Consider the following 20130-nt stretch of genomic DNA (forward strand, 5'->3'; position numbering starts at 1 on the left):
AATAGAATGGAATGGAATGGAATGGAATGGAATGGAATGGAATGGAATGGAATGGAATAGAAAATATGGAATAGAATGGAACGGAACAGAACAGAACAGAACAGAAGGAATGGAATGGAATAGAAAATATGGAATAGAATGGAATGGAATGGAATGGAATGGAATGGAATGGAATGGAATGGAATGGAATGGAATGGAATAGAAAATATGGAATAGAATGGAACGGAACAGAACAGAACAGAACAGAAGGAATGGAATGGAATAGAAAATATGGAACGGAACAGAACAGAACAGAATAGAATTCAATTCTTTATTGGCCAAGTGCGATTGGACACACAAGGAATTTGTCTTTGGTGCATATGCTCTCTGTGTACATGAAGAAAAAATAAAATAAATTCATCAAGAATAAAAAAATACAACACTTAGTTGAAGGATAAGAGAGTTCATTTTTGGAGAAAAGAGGATGAAGAAGCCGCTCTCTGCGCATGCTCAGAGGCACTCTTCTTCGCAGGCTTGCAGCTCAAAGCAGAGCGGTCCGGTTGACAGGAGCGGGCCACGTGCTCCTTCCCGTCTATTTCCTAGCGTCAGGGGCGGGGCCACGACGCGGGCCACGCCCCTCCGCCCTTACGTACTTCGGGCCACGCCCCCTCCCAATGACCGCCCTTTGCGTGCGCGCGAATTTTCCGCTTCGCCGGCTCGCGCCCTTTTAAAAGGAACGTTATTCTATATTTTTTTAAAAAAGCGAATTTTTTTTTTTTAAAAACCCGTCCTTCTCTCTCTTCGAAACAACAACAACAACAAAAAAGCGGAAAGTAAACTTCTTACGGGAAGACCACGTCGCGGGCGTTTGAAGCCCGAGGTCAGAGGACGCGTGAGGCGGGTGAAAAGAAGCGCTTCCGGGTCGTCACCGCGGTAACCTTCGAGGGGGGCGTGACCTGGGGGCGATACCCGCCCCTACGTCGAAAGGGGCGGAGCGGCGGCCATTTTGCTTTCTCCCTCCCTCCCTCAGCGCGAACCTGAGGCAGCCGCGGGTTGCAGCGAGAGCCCAGAAGGCGCGTCGTCTCTTCCTCCGCCCGGCTCGCCTCGACCATGCTGTCCGTGCGCGTAGTCGCTGCGCTCGCCCGGGCCTTGCCCCGCCAGGCCGGCTTGGTGAGCGGTGGGACGGGAAGGGCCGGTCTTGATGCGGCAGAAGACGCCGCCATCTTGGGCTCCGGCCTGGCGGTGACATTGACTCGGCGGCGGCCGCCTCCTTTGCTCTCAGGAGCCTCTCAGGGCCTTCCCTTCCGGGCCTTTCCTGCGGGTTTTCGCCGCTTTTCGGCCTCCCGGCTGCACCGCCCGAGGCCTTTAGGTCGGCCTGGCGGTGACCCCGGCAAGGTCATCCCTCTTCCAGGCTCCTCTCTGCAGCCGCCTCCCGGGGAAGGGAAGGGCTAAAGCCGCTTGACGGGACCGTTGAAAGCCCGGTGCCTCTAATGCGGTGGGGTCGGGCGGACTGCGGCGTTGGAGACGCGGCGTGTCAGAGGAAGGTCATCTTCGGTGGGGGTGGGGGGCTGGCAGGCTTTTAATATCTGGGCGTGGATGATGGGTGATGTGTTCCCGGCTGCTTCGATGGAGGCCCGGATGACCTTGAGGAGGTTTTTCTCTCAAGAGAACCTGCTGCTGCCGCCTCTGCCATTCATTACAGGTAGTCCTCGAGTTACGACCACGGCGGAGCCCAAGATTGATATGTTGCTCAAGTTGAAACATTTTGTTAAGTGAGGTTTGCCCCCCCTTCCCCATTTTACGACTTTCCTTCTCCACGGTTGTTAATTGATTCATTGCATATGTTAGTACAACAGGGTTGTTAAGTGAATCCAGTTTCCTCATTGACTTGGCTTTGTCAGAAGGTCGCAAATGGGGATCACGTGATACCCCCCCACGGCGACCATCATAAATAGGAAATAGGTGACAACCATCTGAATTTGGATCAAGTGACCATGGGGATGCTGCAAAGGTCATTGGCGTGAAAAATGGTCGTAAATCCCTTTTTTCAGTGCCGTTGTGACTTTGAACATCACTAAATGAGCTATTGTAAGTCGAGGACTACCTATATCTATGGATTATCTGTAACCCACATTTTCTAATAAAATAAAGGATTTTATTTTTGCTTGCACTCTGGGGACATTTCCGCACTGCAGGCTTGTTCTCTTGCTGTCTGCCCTGAAAGGCCAGTTTTGCAGGCCTTACTTAGCATTTGCTCCTTTTGTTTCAAAATCTGGAAGTGGGGGAGCCTTGGCTTAAATCTTTATTGAAGAGAATTATACATAAGCCTTTTTTTAAAAAAAAACAACTCGGTGCACCCTTTTGTACAGTTTTGACTAATGCAGCATCTGCAACGATGACTTTGCTGCTACAATTGAGTCAGTTCTTGTAGGGTTTTACAGTAGTCCTCAATTTAGGACCACAATAGAGCCCAACATTTCTGTTGTTAAGTGAGATTTGCCCCATTCCCCTTTCTTGCCGGACTTAAGTGAATCATTGCAATTGCATTGCAGAGTTAGCAACATGGTTGTTAAGTGAATCTATTGCAGTATTGTCTAGTTCAGTGGTTCTCAACCATTTCTTCACCAGATACCCTCTTTAAGTACCTTTTGTGGTCATGGACCACCAAGACTTAATTCAAGATTTAAAGCACTAGACTGCATCAAGCCTTTGCAGATCCCCTTATGTGGTGGCATTGTGGCCTCTCAGGGATCCACTGATCACATGTTGACAACCACTGATCTAGTCCAATACATAGTATATTGAATTGATGACTCATCTCTAAAAAGACACTATTTCTGAAATTGTTAAAAGTGGCAGCAGATGTTTGGAATGCACTTTAAATGAAACCTTCTGTGGCCTAGCACTGCAAAAACAACACAGGTACACTTTAGATTTTAGACACAGCTAAAGATTCCTGTTTGGACATTACTAAGATTTTTCCTGAGGATTAATACAGAGAATGTGGGCTATGAATAAGCTTTCGCTGGATGAGGATTATGAGTGAGCAGCGGTTTGAAATAATTTACCTTAAAGCTTTGATCCCAAGCTTGTGCAGAAACAGATAACTCTTAAATGCTTTTAAAAAATAAATCATACATCTTCCATCTCTTCTCGTTCCTGAAAAGGGCTTTGGAGAGAAACTAACTGAATGCCACTCATTTAAAATCGCCTCATTTTCCCCCCCCTGGTATCCATGGCAGAGGGCAGGCAGATGAGCCTCATAAAACACACAGCTGCTTTAAAGAGCTGGAGAGTGATATTTGTGTGTATCCTACAGAGCTCCCTTATCCAATTTTTTTTGCAGTAATATTCAGGTTGATTTTCTGAATTGCTAGTTGCTGATGCCTAAGTAAACAGTATCCAGTGCTTACTATGCAATTTTGTACATACATAATATCTTGCAGTAAAGAGCTCTGGTAATAAATGATGACTTTTAACTCAAAATTTTGCAAGAAAAATAAGATTTAAATTTCAGATAGGAGACCTTGTGGTTTTTCTTTGTCTTAGGTGTCACGGAATGTTTTGGGCGCATCATTTGTAGCAACAAGGAACCTCCATGGCTCCAAAACAACTCTACAGAAAACTGGTAAACAGTGTGCAATCTCACTTTTGATAATAAAATACTCCTGGCTTTATCTCTAAATTAAATGTGTTTCTCTTACAGCTTTTAAATTATTTGACATTTTGCCAGTCATTCATTCATTCATTCATTTATGCATTCGATTTCTGTAGCTGCCCGATTCAACCAAGTGACTTTCCTTGACATGTTGCAGACTATAGGTGCTACTTGGATTCAAGTCCCAGCAAGAGTGAAGTGAAATTATTTTTTAAATGAACAAAGCAAAGCAGAATTTGCCATGCTGTGTTCACTACTTAGTTGTTCACCATCCCATAGTTTGCTGGAATTTAACTAACTGTGCTTTATTTGAATTTCTGGTTTGAATAGAACTATTTCAGTTCTTAAAGCTGACCAAGGCAAAAATACTGTAATGCATCCTGAGTACTGCTGATACTTGTGAGCTTTGTAGAATTAAGAGATAAAACTATTTTATTATCTTAAATACCCTATTCCAGGGGTCGGCAAACTTGAACACTCAAAGAGCCACTTGGACCTGTTTCCCACAGGGAAAAAAACACCAGAGCCACAAAACCTGGGTGGGCATGGCCAACTCGATGTCACTCATTCACCCAGTCACATGACACCCACCAGCCACGCCTACCCAACCACAAAACCATTCTGTCTCTCTCCCCCTCTTCCTGTCTCCCCCTCTCTCCCCCCATGTCTCTCCCTCTGTATCTCTCCCTCTCTTCCCCTCTCTCACCCCTCTGTGTATCACTCTGTATGTGTCTCTATGTCTCTCTCTCCCCCCATTTCTCTCTCTCTGTGTCTCTCCCCCTCCCTTTGGGTGACCGTCCTCCTCCTCCCCCTCCTCTTGTGATGTCCTGGACAGCTGTGGCTGAGCCAGGAGCGTGTGCATGGGCGGGGAGACCCTCCCCAAACGAGCACCAAAGCAAGCAAAGGCACCCGCGGGGTGAGCAGCTGCTCGATTAGGAGGGTCTTAACAGGATGGGGCTTCTTTCCTGCACTAATGCTCTGGCCATCGCCTTGCTGTTTCATCCCCCACCCCAGCAGCTCTTTGGCTGAGTGCGGAGGGTGCGAACTCCAGCCTGAAGTGGCAGGAAGCAAAGGCTGCCTTACGTGCAAATGTGGCGCGAAGGTTGGTACAGGGCAGCTTCTCTCCTGCACTCTCCTCCTCCCACTCTCGTGATGCCCTGGCCGGCTGTGGCTGAGCCGGGAGCATGCGCACACTTGGTGAGACCCTCCTTAAGCAAGCCGCTGCCCACCCTGCGCACACCTTTCCTGAGCTTTGGCACTCGCTTGAGGAGGGTCTCCCTGCGCGTGCGCATGCTCCCGGCTCAGCCACAGCCGGCCAGGGCATCACGAGTGTGGAAGAGCCACACTCAAGGGGCCAAAGAGCCGCATGTGGCTCGCGAGCCATGGTTTGCCGACCACTGCCCTATTCAGTTTGCCTACATTCACTTTTATTGTATATTTGGGTATCTTGTACAGAGAACTTGGATGTCTTGAAAATACCGAATTGGAATTTTGTGTGTGTGTAAACAAGAATTATCTCAATTAGCGTATTCATTTTAGTAGATATATGTAGCTTTAATATAGGTGCATAATCTGCACCTGTATTGAAGCTGTATAATTTGATGTCATGGACTGAGAGCCACAAAATCTCCAGTTCTCCGATTTTTGATTTTTTTTTTTTTTTAGAACAATTGCTTGAAAGCAAACATGGCACACTCTGAAACTTCCAAATTTGTCTGCAATAGAAACTTTTCCAGCTTCTGTCTTTGATTTTGTTTTCTTTGTTGGATGGAACTGTCTGTTGCTCGACTGACAGAACATGAGATTTAAACCAGGGCTATCTAAAAAGACCGCCTCAATATCGATCTGTGTTCTTTCAGGCACTGCCGAAGTATCTTCTATTCTTGAGGAACGTATCCTGGGGGCCGACACATCTGCTGAGCTCCAGGAAACTGGACGCGTGCTTTCCATCGGTGACGGCATCGCCCGTGTGTACGGCTTGAAAAATGTTCAAGCAGAAGAAATGGTGGAATTCTCGTCTGGGTTGAAGGTCAGTCTTCATATCCATATTTGCATAATAAAATTTAATTGTCATGATTTGGTTTTTCTCTGCCCATTGTATTACTATGTGAAAGGATATTGCAGGGTATGAAATGCCATTTAAAGCAACACATCAATCAGGTGGTGTTAGCTGTTACCTCTGATTGCTAACCATTCATATTTTCATTTGACAATATATACAGAATATACCATATTTTTCGGAGTATAAGACACACCTACCTTTTTTGGTGAGGAAAAAGAAGAAAAAGAAATCTGCCTCTGAGCAATTTTGCCTCATTACAGCAAACAGCCTGCTTTAATTTCATGTTCGTTTTCAGCATAGCTTGATTAGCACAAGGAAAAAAAAATCTGCTCCAGCAATTTACCTCCTTGCAGCAAGCAGCAGAGCCCTGCACAAAACAGAGCAAATCAGCTGAGAGTTGGGAGGCCGATCGAATTAACTTGTGCTAATTAGGCTGTGCTGAAGCTGAAAGGAGCTGTTTTTTTCTTGCTGTTTGTTTGCAAGGAGGTAACTGCTGCCAAGCAGAGGCCAAAGGGTGGGGGCCAGTGAATGGGCGGGGCTACATTTGGTGTATAAGACACACCTAAATTTTCACCTCCTTTTAGGGCGGGGAAGGTGTGTCTTATACTCAGAAAAATACAGTATTTGCGGAACTATATCCTCATGGCAGTGCTCTTATATTTTACAATATGTAGGTAGTCCTTAACTTATGGCCAGTTGCTTAGTGCACTGATGATATTACCGAGTTTAGGAGTAATAAAACGCCTGCAAGAAACCAACCAAGCTCAGAGCATTAAGGACCCCTCATTTCAACCTTGAGCTACAAATATTCTCCTTTATCGGTGCTTAGTGACCCTTATAAGTAAGAACAGATCCTGAAAAAAAATCTTATGACCTGGATTTGAAGTTGTAGCATACATGGCTGTCCATTATGGCCATTTTCAGTGTCCCATGGTCACATGACTGCAATTTATGATTATATTTTTGGAAATTGCAGTTACCTCTACTTTCGGGGGGGTGGGGGATTCCCTGAAGTGAACAATGTTTTGCTTAACAACCACCACAAAGAGTCATAAAATAAGGCACCGTCACATGGTGACTTGCTTTATAAGTTTCATGACTTGCACCCAAATTCGTGGGCTCAGTTATGGTCGTAAGTCGGAGACCACCTATTATGTAGTTATTTGTATGAATTATGCTTGTCGGGAATGTCCTGTCGCATCTCTATTATATGGGTTTTCCCAAGTGGAAACCCCTAAATGGGTTTTCTCTTTTCTTAGGGTATGTCTCTGAACTTGGAGCCTGACAATGTTGGTGTGGTAGTCTTTGGTAACGACAGATTGATTAAGGAAGGAGACATTGTGAAGAGAACGGGGGCCATTGTGGATGTGCCCGTTGGAGAGGAGCTGCTGGGGCGTGTGGTCGATGCTCTGGGGAATCCCATCGATGGAAAGGTAGGTGTGGAAAGCAGACCGCTGTTACGTGTGGGGCTGTTGGTGAGGAGTTAATCTGACTGCATGATTCTTTTGCCTTTACAGGGTCCCATCACTTCCAAAATCCGCAGGAGGGTTGGCTTGAAGGCTCCTGGAATCATCCCCAGGATCTCTGTCCGAGAGCCCATGCAAACCGGGATCAAAGCAGTAGACAGCCTGGTACCCATTGGCCGTGGGCAGCGGGAGTTGATCATTGGAGACAGGCAGACAGGGTAAGAAATAAGGGAGATCCTCTCCTTGCCCCAAGTGATCCTGGCTAACCATGAATTCTTAGCTTTTGGAATCATCTTTACATGGGGATACACCTGAGGGCATTGGATTCAAAAACCTCCACAGAGTAATAGCAATAGCACTTAGATTTATTTACCGCTTCACAGTGCTTTACAGCCCTCTCTAAGCGGTTTACAGAGTCAGCCTATTGCCCCCAACAATCTGGGTCCTCATTTTACCGACCTCGGAAGGATGGAAGGCTGAGTCAGCCTTGAGCCTGGTGAGATTTGAACTGCCAAATTACAGGCAGCCGGTAGTCAGCAGAAGTAGCCTGCAGTACTGCACTCTTAACCGAGGCTCTTGTTAATGCAAAATTACCAATAGGAAAATCTCTGGGATTATTCACTTTTCCAGTTTTTCTCAACACCGAATTTGTCGACCTCTGAGTTAATTTGGGGGGCAATAGGATATTGACGGTTACGTATTCAATTTGCAGCAAAACTGCAATTGCTATTGATACCATAATTAACCAGAAAAGATTTAATGATGGAACTGATGAGAAGAAGAAACTCTACTGTATCTACGTTGCCATTGGTCAGAAGAGATCAACCGTTGCTCAGCTGGTGAAGAGGCTGACTGATGCAGGTACTGGCATTCCTTTCACCCAAAGCTTTGTGCTTGCCAAAATGCATAGTCCAGAGCAGCCTTATGCTTGATGTCCTGAGTTTTTCTTAAATATAAAAGATATCTATATTGACCTGCCTTTGGCATTACTCTTCAAACATCTCTATAAAGAAAGTTCACTTTTTATCAGGTTGGATTGTCATAAGACAGGTGTGTCCAACCTCTGACCCAGCTGGTTCAGACCGCTTTGGGCCAACCAGATGTTAATTTTAATCTGGTTCACCAAACCGGTTGTTCGAAAGACTGGCTAACCCCAAGGACTTAGGAGGAATCAAATGTAGAAAGTGGGGGGAAATGTAGGCATTTCTCTCCTGGCTAAGCTGCTTTCATCTTCATTGACCTTGGTCATCTCCCTGTTTCAGATGCCATGAAGTACACTATCGTGGTTTCTGCCACAGCCTCCGATGCCGCCCCTCTCCAGTACTTGGCTCCTTATTCTGGCTGTTCCATGGGCGAATATTTCAGAGACAACGGCAAACACGCCTTGATCATCTATGACGACTTATCTAAGCAGGTTTGAACCTCGGGCTGGCCTCTGAATTTAGGGGACGGGGAGCCAGATCTCTCTTGAGACAGACACAGCATCTGTGCTCTCTTGATCAACAGGCGGTTGCCTACCGTCAGATGTCTCTCTTGCTGCGGCGTCCCCCTGGCCGCGAGGCGTACCCGGGCGACGTTTTCTACCTGCACTCTCGTCTTCTGGAAAGAGCAGCCAAAATGAATGATGCATTTGGAGGGGGATCCCTAACTGCTCTCCCAGTCATTGAGACTCAAGCTGGTGATGTGTCAGCCTACATTCCAACGAACGTGATCTCCATCACCGATGGGCAGGTAGGATCCCAAGGGGAACAGGAACCTCTAAGATGGGTGATTGGCCCCAGAGGTGTTATTTTTAAAACCTGCTATGATTACCCAGGGCACAGCACAGAGGTAACACAGGCAGCTGGCAGTTCAAACCGTCCCTTTATTGTTCCAAATTTCCCCAAACTCCCACGTTTCTGGCAAGTCCCAGAGCAAAGTGGGCCTCTGGCTGCAAATAGGCCAGGCAATGCTGTGAGCACCATGGCTGCAAAGCAAAAAATCCAGAAAGAATGCAAGGAATCCAGGAAAGTTTAAACGTCGGCACTCAATGCTCCAGGAATTTAGTGTTCATTCATGACAAATGTCCCTCCCCACAGCAACTCCTTAAGTCTCAGTCCCCAGGTGTGCCTTGTGAAGAGGTGCTCTCCTCCCGAGTAGTTGGATCAGTCTACACTATTCTCGCCTTCTCTCCACTCTCCGTGTTCGAGGATCAGGAGGGAGTGGTCCTTGCTCATCGCCTGAGCTTTGTCTCTCATGTTCACTGCTTAGCCTCTTGGTCATTCTGCCCCCCTTCTTGCCTACAAGCTGTTCCAATCCTGAAAGGCCCTGGCCTGACTGGGCCTGCTCCTCCCCATTTTCCTCTCAAGCCAACAAAGCCACCCCTTCGTCTTTCTGCACAGATTCAGGCTCCGACAGGGGCATAACACCTGCGCTACTTCTCTTTAGGGCTAGAGAGTGTTATGCAAAGCCAACAGTAAGGGAGTAAGAAATAGTAAATCAAAGAAATTAAAAGCATTATTTTTTTTTAAAGAGGAAATATAGCTAAATCCAGTTTATACAGCTAGTCTTTGACTTATGACCACCATTGAGCCCAAAATTTCTGTTGCTAAGCAAGACAGTTACTGAGTTTGGGCCCCATTTTACAACCTTTCTCGCCACAGTTGCTAAGTGAATTAAGGTGTTAAGCGAATCCAGCTTCCCCATTGACTTCGCTTGGCAAGGTCATATGGCCCCAGGATGCTGCAATGGTCATAAGTATGAAAAACAGTTATAAATCAGTTTTTTGTGCCATTATAACTTCAAATGGCAACTAAACAAATGTTTGCAAACCAAGGCTTACCTGTAAGAAGAGCGATTGGGGTCCACTGTTGTTATTTTGAAAACCTGCTCTACTTCTCTTTTGGAGTAGAATTGGTATGATGCAAGGCCTAAATTAAAAGAGTTAGTTTTTCAAAAAGAGAAAATATAGTTAAATCTCGTTCATATCAAAAGCAACCCCACTCCACATTTTTCTGCCCTTACCAGCTGACCTTCTTCCATCCTATCAACATACACTCTTGTACACAGATAGTTCTCATCTTATGACCGTAATGGAACCTGCCCATTACAGTTGTGAGTTGTGATGCTCAGCGGGTCACTCTGAAGATTGACTCAATTTTACTACCCTTTTTGAGGCAGCCATTAAGGAAACACCATGATTGTTAACCAAAATGATAGTTCGGTTTGTATACTTGCATCTCAAACCAACCTAAGCCCATCATTGTTGCAATCCGTAATTGCATCATAGCTTGGATCAATCAGATCTTTCCCATGTAGGGAAAATACAGATTAGCTTAGGGCTGCATACAGCATCCCATGTAATGGTAAAGACACTCTTGTCCAGTTATTCTAGTCTTTGTTCACTGCCATAACAGCATCCAAAGACCAGTTTTATTGCATGGATCCTCCCTTTGTTTTGTACAAGGTTTGGAGCTCTAATCTAGAGATCATTTGATAAGCTAAACAGTTGTCTACATTCCATAAACTAAGGAGTTACATGTGATACACCTGATTAAAAGAGCCGTGGTGGCACAGTGGTTAGAGTGCAGTACTGCAGGCTACTTCTGATGATCACCGGCTGCCAGCAGTTTGGCAGATCGAATCTCACCAGGCTCAAGGTTGACTCAGCCTTCCATCCTTCCGAGGTGGGTAAAATGAGGACCCAAATTGTTGGGGGCAATAGGCTGACTCTTTAAACAGCTTAGAGGGCTGGAAAGCACCGTGAAGCGGTATATAAGTCTATTGCTATTGCTATTGCTAAATAAATGGGTCAGTTTGCTTATAATTGGTTCAACTGGGAGACTAAAGTTTTAGTCCCACCTCAGGCATGAAAGCCAGCTGGGCGATTTTGGGCCACTCCCCAGGAGACGGTGAGTTCTAGTCTCAGCTTAGGTGTGAAAGCTGATTGGGTGACTTTGGGCCAGTCACTTCTCGGCCCAACCTGCCTCGGAGGGTTGTTGTGGGGAGAATAGGAGGACCAAGTATTAGATACGTTTGTCATCGTCAGCTGTATAAAAATCATAGAAGGTGGGAACTAATAAACAAACCTCTTTTCTGGCAGATCTTCCTGGAAACAGAACTGTTTTACAAAGGTATCCGTCCAGCCATTAACGTGGGTTTGTCTGTGTCTCGTGTTGGTTCTGCTGCCCAGACAAGAGCCATGAAGCAGGTATGTATAAAACTACCATAGAAAACTGGCATCAACCACTTAATGTGTTTGGGACCTAACACATGCATTCCAAACAGGGACTTATGACTGGAGCAGTATAAAAATTGTGGTGTGAAGCATAATTTTGGGTCAGCCATTTATACTTCAGGTAAGGTTCCTCAATAAAAGACAGTTAAGCAAAAGGAAGAGAACAATCCACATTCTGACAAACTTCAAGCGATGCCCCTTATCACAGCAGCTGCTTTCATAAAAGTATAAGACGCTTCTAGGCAGATCAGAAAAATAATTTGAGCAAGGTGGATGTTTTTGTAATCATTCCAGAACGAGAGGGACAGGCTTTTAAGTTAGGAAAGGCTGAATGGGAGCTTAAATCAGCTAGCAATTCAGGAGTACCATGTTTCCCCGAGAATAAGACCCTGTCTTATATTTTTTGCCACCAAAAAAGGCACCAGGTCTTATTTTCGGGGGGTGGGGGATGTCTAGCATGGACTCACCTCATTTGTGCGCATCGCCCTCGGTCTCTTTTTCGTTAAGTCTTCAGGAACTTCATCCGGCAAGGCTTTCCTGAAGGCCTCTGCAGCAGATAACAGCTCCAGATTGATCCAGAGCTGTTATCGGCTAGAGGTCTTCAGGAAAGCCTTGCTGGCTGCAGCAAAAGAAATGGGCCGAGGTTTGCGAGGCCTGGATGCAACTATCGGAAGGTAAGTAGTACGGCAGCTCCACCCACCCCTCCATCCCCACCCTAGCTTAATTTTTACCTGTGCACCCTGTTGTGGGCGGGGTCTTAATTAGGGCTTATTTTGGGGGTAGGGCTTGCTGTATTTTTCGGACTATAAGACACACTTTTTTGTCTCCCAAAAGGGGGTGAAAATGTCTGTGCGTCTTATAGACTGAATATTGCCAAAGCCTCACCCACCCACTGGCCGTTTTTTGGCCTCCGCATGTCCCGTTTTCGGACCTTTTTTCGGCCCATTTTCGAGGCTTGTTGCAGCCCGTTTTCTGGAAAAATGGGCCAAAAAAAGGCCCCCAAAACAGGCCAAAAAAAGCCTCGAAAACGGGCTGAAGAAACCTCAAAAATGGGCCCAAAAAGCCCCAAAAACGGACTAAAAGAAGCCTTCAAAATAGGTTGAAAAAGCCTCCAAAACAGGCCCCAAAAAGGCAGGAAAAGGGCCCAAAAATGGGAAGCCAAAAACTTTTTTTTTTGTTGTTTTCCTCTTTTAAATTTAGGTGTGTCTTATAGACAGGTGTGTCTTATAGTCCAAAAAATAAGGTATATTTGGGCGCACACGTAAAAATCAAGGTAGGATTTACTTTCTGATTAGGTCATATTTTCGGGGAGACACGGTAGTCGCAGCTATTAAAAACTGATCACACGTGCAAAATTCGGTCTGAAACTCTCTAAGCGCATCATCCCATTGTGTAGGTGGCCGGAACCATGAAGCTCGAGTTAGCCCAGTACCGTGAAGTTGCTGCTTTTGCTCAGTTTGGATCCGATCTGGATGCTGCCACTCAGCAGCTGCTCAACCGTGGTGTCCGTTTGACTGAGCTGCTTAAACAAGGACAATACGGTAAGAGCCCTTTGGTACCCGTGTCTAGTTGCTGTTCAGAATTCTAGTATTATTTCCTTTTTTTTTTTTTATGCTTAAGAACAGAAAGTGTACAAACATGTCCAGGACATTTCTCTGATTACAGGTAGTCCTCAACTTAGAACCATTTGCTTATTGACCGTTCAGTCAGCTTATTGACTGAAAAAAACAGAATTTTATGAGCCACAGTGGTGCAGTGGTTAGAATGCAGTACTGCAGGCTACTTCTGCTGACTGCAATTTGGCAGTTCAAATCTCACCAGGCTCGAGGTTGACTCAGCCTTCCATCCTTCTGAGGACCCAGATTGTTGAGGGCAATAGGCTGACTCTGTAAACCACTTAGAGAGGGCTGTAAAAGCACTGTGAAGCGGTATATAACTCTAAGTGCTATTGCTGCAACCGTTGCAGCCTCCCCATGGTCACGTGACCAGAATTTGGTCGCTCGGCAACTGGCATGTATTTATGGTAGTTGAAGTGTCCCAAGGCCATGTGAACACTTTTTGTGACCTCTTCTTATAGCAAAGTCAAGGGGGAAGCCAGATGTACTTAACAACTGTGTCATTAACTTTACAACTGCAGTAATTATTAGCAACTAAGGAAAGAGGTCATAAAATGGAGCAAACGTCATTTACCGTATTTCTTGGAGTATAAGATGAGCCTTTTCCCCCCAAAAAAGAGGGTGAAAATCTGAGTGCGTCTTATACTCTGAATGTAGCCCCACCCAGCTCCTCAAACGGAGGTTTCAGAGGCTGAAAAAAGCATCAGAAACAAAGCTTCAGAAAAGAAGCCCTCAAACAGAGCTTCAGAGGCTTTTTTTCTAAAGCTCAGTTTTGGAAGCTTTCAGAGGCAGATAAAAAAGCAAAAAAAAAGCAAGGCACAGAGCTCACAACCAAGGAATCTGGTGCTAAAATTCACCTCTGGGAACAGCTGATTGGGGGTATTCCGGGAGGCCAATCCACCTGCCAATCAGCTTTTTTCTTATTTTCCTCCCCAAAAACTAAGGTGCATCTTATACTCCAGTGTGTTTTATATTCCAAAAAATACGGTAACTGTTTCACTTATCAATGGCAATGTTGGGCTCCGTTATGTCAAAGACTACCCGTATGCAATCCTTATCCTTTCTGTGCCATTCTCTACCATTATGTCAGGCTTAGTATGTTGCCTGACCCCAAATCATTGTGGGTCTGTGCAATTATAAATAAGACACAGCCTGGCTACAATATGTAAGCCAGTTTCTGGTTACCTGTGTGACAAAAGGGATCAGTCATAGAAACTGAGGTCAGTGAAGAGTAAGATATTCTCTTGATCACTTTTGTGAGCATTATGTGCGTAGGAGAAGAGCAGCCTGAGCTGGAAGGCAGAGTTAAACGTGTCATCAATTTGGAATCATTGCTTTTTTTTTTTTTTAATTTGATTTATATGCCGCCCTTCTCCGGAGACTCAGGGCGGCTTACAATGCGTTAAGCAATAGCCTTCATACTTTTGTATATTTATACAAAGTCATCTTATTGCCCCCAACAAACTGGGTCCTCAATTTACCTACCTTAGAAAGGATGGAAGGCTGAGTCAACCTTGAGCCTGGTGAGATTCGAACTTACAGTAATTGCAGACAGCTGGTGTTAATCACAATGCTATTAGTCTGCTGAGCCACCAGGCCCTTATTGCATTGCCACAAGAGACCGAAATCCAGCCCCCCTATGAATTACATTGACCCTTACCTAATGCCAATTTAGCTTTGACTCTTAATTGACTAGATTCTTGGGTATAGGTAGCAATAAACTCTGTGCTTTGAATTCAACAAATATTCCTGGTTATTTGCGCCTTACAATGTATCACCTTTTACGTCCAATCACATTTAAAGATGTAGTTTTGTGCTTTGTGGTCAAGTGAGCTGCTCTGGACTTTGATGTCCTCTCTCTTAGTTCCCATGGCCATTGAGGAACAAGTTGCTGTTATCTATGCTGGGGTCAGAGGTCATCTGGACAAGTTGGAACCTAGCAAGATCACCAAGTTTGAACAGGCTTTCCTTGCTCATGTTATAAGCAGCCACCAGCCACTGCTCACCACAATCAGGTAAGGACCACATGGATCCCTAAAAGGTTAACAAGGGAGTGAGAATTTAAGATGTTTGCGTCAGTTATTTACGATTTTGACAATTGCAAGACTTCAGTGTTGCAGAATATGGTGGGAGTGGAAACGGGCTGAACAAGGCCTCTATTCCAGTTTGTTTTGGTGAGAGTTGAAATTCATTTCTTCTTTTACTTTGACAGGACCGAAGGGAAGATCTCTGAGCAAACGGAAGCCAAGTTGAAGGAAATTGTCATAGATTTTCTGTCTACATTTGAAGCATAAACTTTTAGGAAGTTCTGTGCACCAGGATACCTCTGTCGCTGACTGCTGGTATTGCTCGAGTTCTATTTTTCCAGAGACTTCAAAAAAAATATGTGTGTGAGTTGAGTGTACAGGTCTCACTGAGAATTTATAGCCCTCGAGGACATCGTCCTCACCGTGATGGGATCTAGTTGACCGCTGGCAGGATTGTGTACAAACCACATGGCAAATAAAATCTTACAAACCATAGAAACTCTGCTCTGATTTTTTTTTTTTTAGAGTATTGTAGTACTTAAATGTGTGAAAATATTTTTCTTTATGTTTTGTATGGGTACTGGAGAAAACTTTGTAGCTTTCTTTGGGCGGGGGGGGGGGGAAATGCAGTCTTAGGCTGCATTAACAGAGGGATAGAATCAAGATCATGTGAAGTGTTAGTACCATTTTATACTGCACTGGTAAGGCTAATATTGCATCCAGCTTTGGTTGCCACAATATACAACAGATGTTGAGACTCTGGAACAGGGCCGTCAAACTCACATCGTCATGGCATCACAGAGGGGTGGGTTGCCCCCGGTTCACACCGGTTCTATAGAACCGGTAGTAAAATAGGCGGGAGGCTCCGCCCACTGACCCCAACGTCATCAGAACACAGAAGAGCACACGCACGTGTGAGCGAAGCAAGCGCGCACGTGTGGCCCCGTTGCGAACTGGTAGTAAAGGTAAGTAGAACCCACTCCTGGCATCACGTAACATAGCAGGACTTTTTCCCACTTCATTACACCGGGCGTGGGTGTGGCCGGTATGTGACACATCCGGCCTGGAGTTTTAACAGCCCTGCTCTAGAAAGAGTGCAGAGAAGAAGTAACAAAAATGATTACAGGACTGGAATGGGTAGAGGGCTAATCCTACCTTTGTTGGATCTTGGGTGAGGGCATTTGCTTATGAATAGACCTAGCCATCTCTTTATCGCTTAAGTGCTGACATCTGCTGTGGGTTATTGAGAATGTAGGGGCTATTAAGAGTTAGTCTGCTTCCTACCTAAAAAACATGTTTCTCCCTTTCTCATCCAGGGAGGTATAATATTCTGCCTTTTTAATATTTCATTCTTCTAGGAGAAGGGTGGGTGCTAACTTCCTACATTGTAAGTCAAGAGCTACCTATAACTCAGCTCCTGGTGAGAATGAAGGCCGTGAGTTTAAGGATCTGAAGTCTTCATCCTGTCTTACTTCAGATGCAAATTTAGGCCTGCTTGACAGCAACTTATTCAGGACAGCTTCCCACTCAAATCATCTCCAATAGGGTCCATTGATGAGCAAAAGCCCATGTGCTTCAGAAATGACCACATGACACATGAAATCGCAAAAGGTGAATAGAGTCAGCAGTGGGGAAAAAATATCTTGTCATTGACTCATCCTGAAAGGCATTGAGAGATACGTTCCATGTGCTGGCAAGTGAGTTTTCCCCATGCTTCCTTCCTTCCTTGGCAGCTACGTGCTCAGTTATGTAAGAGATCTTTCCATGGTAAGATGCTCCACAGATGGTATTTAGCCCCGGCTAGGCTAGCAAAAATATATCCCAATATACACCCCAATTGTTGGAAATGTGGCCATGGTCAAGGCACCTTCTTTCACATGTGGTGGACATGCCCGGAAGCGAAAGGATATTGGAGTAAGATCAGGAGATGGTTACAAAAAATAATTGGGGAAGATATTGAATTAACACCGGAAATATTTCTCCTGGGAATAGTAAAGAAGACATATGGAAAGGAAAGGATTCATTTAATGATACACATAATTACAGCTGCCAGATTGGCTTACGCACAATATTGGAAAGAGAAAATCCAGCCACCAGAAGAGCTTATAACTAGGAAAATACTGGAGTGCGCAGAGATGACCAAACTAACCCATGAAATAAACGATGATGAGAATTCAGAATACTATACCGTGTGGGGAAGGTGGTATGAATGGATGAATGATAAAATGAAAGGAAGAGAAAAAGGTGTGTTAAATAAAAGTAAAAAGTAATTTAAATGACACCAGAAATATACTTTGTATATAGTTAAAACCACTACACATCTGATATTAATGGAAATGTTAATATATTTATGTTTTTAAACTTAATAAAGTTTCTTTGAAAAAAAAAGAGATCTTTCCATGGTTTTATCACATAGTTAGTACAATTTGGGCAAAACGTGCAGCTGTCTTTTTAAGGAGCCAGGTAGAAGAATTAGAATTCTTTATTGGCCAAGTGTGATTGAACACACAAGGAATTTGGCTTTGGTGTGTAAGCTCTCAGTGTACATAAAAAATACATTCATCAAGAATCATAAGATATAACATTTAGTGATAGTCATAGCATACTACCCTGTTTCCCCGAAAATAGGACCCAGCCAGAAAATAAGTCCTAGCATGATTTTTCAGGCTGCTTGTAATATAAGCCCTACTCCCAAAATAAACCCCAGTTAAGATTGTCAGCCAGATGGGTGCACTTAGTACCGTATTTCTTCCAAAATAAGACTTAACCAGAAAATAAGCTGTAATGCGTCTTTTGGAGCAAAAATTAATATAACACCCTGTCTTATTTTCGGGGAAACACGGTAAATAAGCAATCAAAATCACTATACAGAAGAAGGAAAAGAAATATATCCCATGTTTTGGGCATGTGGTAAAATGGTGGTAGGTTGGCTACGGATACAGGTAGCCCTTCAGTCACATCCACGATTGAGCCCAAAATTTCTCTTGCTAAACGAGACAGTTTTTAAGTGAAATTTGCCCCATTTTACGACCTACTTGCCACAGTTGTTAAGTCAATCACTGCAGTTGTTAAGTTAGTGACACGGTTGCAAAGTTGTTGTGACCCAGGCCCACGTAGTTAGTATTAAATACAAAACAGTTCCAAAAAACAAACAGATTTTATTAAAACAGCTGAGAATTAACTCATTCTCAGCGTAGTCCTAATTAAATGAAAGCAAAGTTCTCAAAACCCCATTCTTCAGTTTATCTCTGACCTTGGGATAATTAGGCAAACTGCCAAAGGCTTTTCTTGGCAACAGTTCAGGAACAGAAGATGCTGACAAGAAAGAAATACACCCAAACATGAAGCAAATCTCTCAACGGTTGTTTTCTGGCAAAGAGGCCAAGAGCCACTGCTGGTCTTTTAAGCCTTATGGGAGGGACCAATCATCTCTTGGCCTTACTCCTGAGTCGTCCTCTCTGCTTTAGCTGCTCCTGCCTTCTGGCAGCTCTTCTCATGCGTGCACTAGGAACAGGCTTCTCCTGTTCCTCTGCCTCTCTGCTGTCAGCCTCTAGAGGCTTCGAAGTCCACGCATCACTGGCCCCATCTCTGCCTCCAACGCAGAGCCCTCATCTGGGCCTTCCCCAGCCTCCAGGACTGGCCCATGTTCTTCCTCAGCCTCATCGCTGTCCGACTCTGCTGCCAGCTCCGCAGGTTGCTGGCGGACCACAACAAAAGTGAATCTGGCTCCCCCATTGACGGTGCTTTGTCAGAAGGTTGCAAAAGGGGATGACATGACCCCGGGACATGGCAACCGTCATAAATACGAGTCAGTTGCCAAGCATCTGAATTTTGATCAAGTTCACCCACGGGGGATGCTGCAACCGGTCATAAGTGCAAAAGATAGCTTGATTTGGAACAATTTACATCCTGCAATGATATCTTCAATACTATTAAACAGCATCCGCTAAGCCACGGTCATTCATTGGTGCTGAAAACCCACACAAACACATAACCTGTTGAGCCTGGATAGCTCAACAGATAGAGCTCTGTAATTTAACACCAGCTGTCTGCAATTAAAGTAAGATCGAATCCCGCCAAGCTCAAGGTCGACTCAGCCTTCCATCCTTTCTAAGGTAGGTAAATTGAGGACCCAGTTTGTGGGGGCAATAAGCTGACTTTGTATAAATATAAAAAAGTATGAAGGCTATTGCTTAACGCATTGTAAGCCGCCCTGAGTCTCCGGAGAAGGGCGGCATATAAATCAAATAAAAAAGAAGAAGAAAAACCAACCAAGATAAAAACAGACACCTTGGTTCACACAGGAGCTCCAACCATTATACCCAGCACTCGGGGTGAAATGCTCCCGTTTCGGAGCAGTTCGCCCGATCCAGTAGCGATGCAGGCAGATGGTTCGGAGAACCGGTAGCAAAAATCCCTGCCCCCCCCCATGCCCAGCTGAGCCGCGCGATCATCAGAGGCTGTTTTTTTATTATTTTTAAAAGCATTTTTTCTACAACCTCTTCAGCCGAAAAAATGCTTTTAAAAGTAAAAAAAAAAAAAGGCTCTGATGATCGTGCGGCTCAGCTGGGATCGTCAGAGGCTTTTAAAAGCCTTTTTTCAACAACCTCTTCGGCTGAAAAAATGCTTTTAAAAGTAAAAAAAAAAAGGCTCTGATGATCGCGCGGCTCAGCTGGGATCATCAGAGGCTTTTAAAAGCATTTTTTTACAACCTCTTCGGCCGAGGAGGTTGTAGAAAAAATGCTTTTAAAACTTTTTTTAAAAAAAGTTGGCCACGCCCACCCAGTCACATTACCCCTCCCCACCAAGCCACGCCCACAGAACCAGTAGTAACAAATTTTAGATTTCACCATTGCCAGCACTCCTTCTTTCTATTTTTTCCCGATAATATGAGCGAGGGAAGAGTCGGAATATCCAAGATGGTGGCCAGAGCCACGCCGTCAAAACCCCCATTTTTTTTATACACAGGATGCATTTCCATGACGTTGTCATCACACCTGCACATGGCATTTTCTCCATTGAGCATATCATGGGCTGGGGAATGCCCCTTTTAAATGTCCCTCCCGTTTGTACGATTGCCAACAGTTTCGGTTGGGATGTGCCTCT

General features: G+C 44.8%; 1 protein-coding gene across 1 annotated transcript; it reads left to right on the forward strand.

Moving 5' to 3' along the window:
• Window positions 1-990: 990 nt before the first annotated feature.
• Window positions 991-15523, forward strand: ATP5F1A (ATP synthase F1 subunit alpha). The gene is made up of 12 exons (XM_070938966.1): window positions 991-1149; window positions 3529-3607; window positions 5497-5666; window positions 6959-7132; window positions 7217-7383; window positions 7878-8026; window positions 8428-8579; window positions 8672-8896; window positions 11247-11354; window positions 12778-12922; window positions 14862-15012; window positions 15210-15523. Exons 1-12 carry the CDS (start codon window positions 1090-1092, stop codon window positions 15289-15291), a joined length of 1662 nt encoding a protein of 553 aa, XP_070795067.1. The 5' UTR covers window positions 991-1089; the 3' UTR covers window positions 15292-15523.
• Window positions 15524-20130: the final 4607 nt, after the last annotated feature.

The sequence above is a fragment of the Pituophis catenifer genome, unplaced genomic scaffold, assembly GCF_029215685.1.
Source record: "Pituophis catenifer annectens isolate HBS135680 unplaced genomic scaffold, rPitCat1.0.hap2 SCAF_2, whole genome shotgun sequence".
Classification (NCBI taxonomy): Eukaryota; Metazoa; Chordata; class Lepidosauria; order Squamata; family Colubridae; genus Pituophis; species Pituophis catenifer.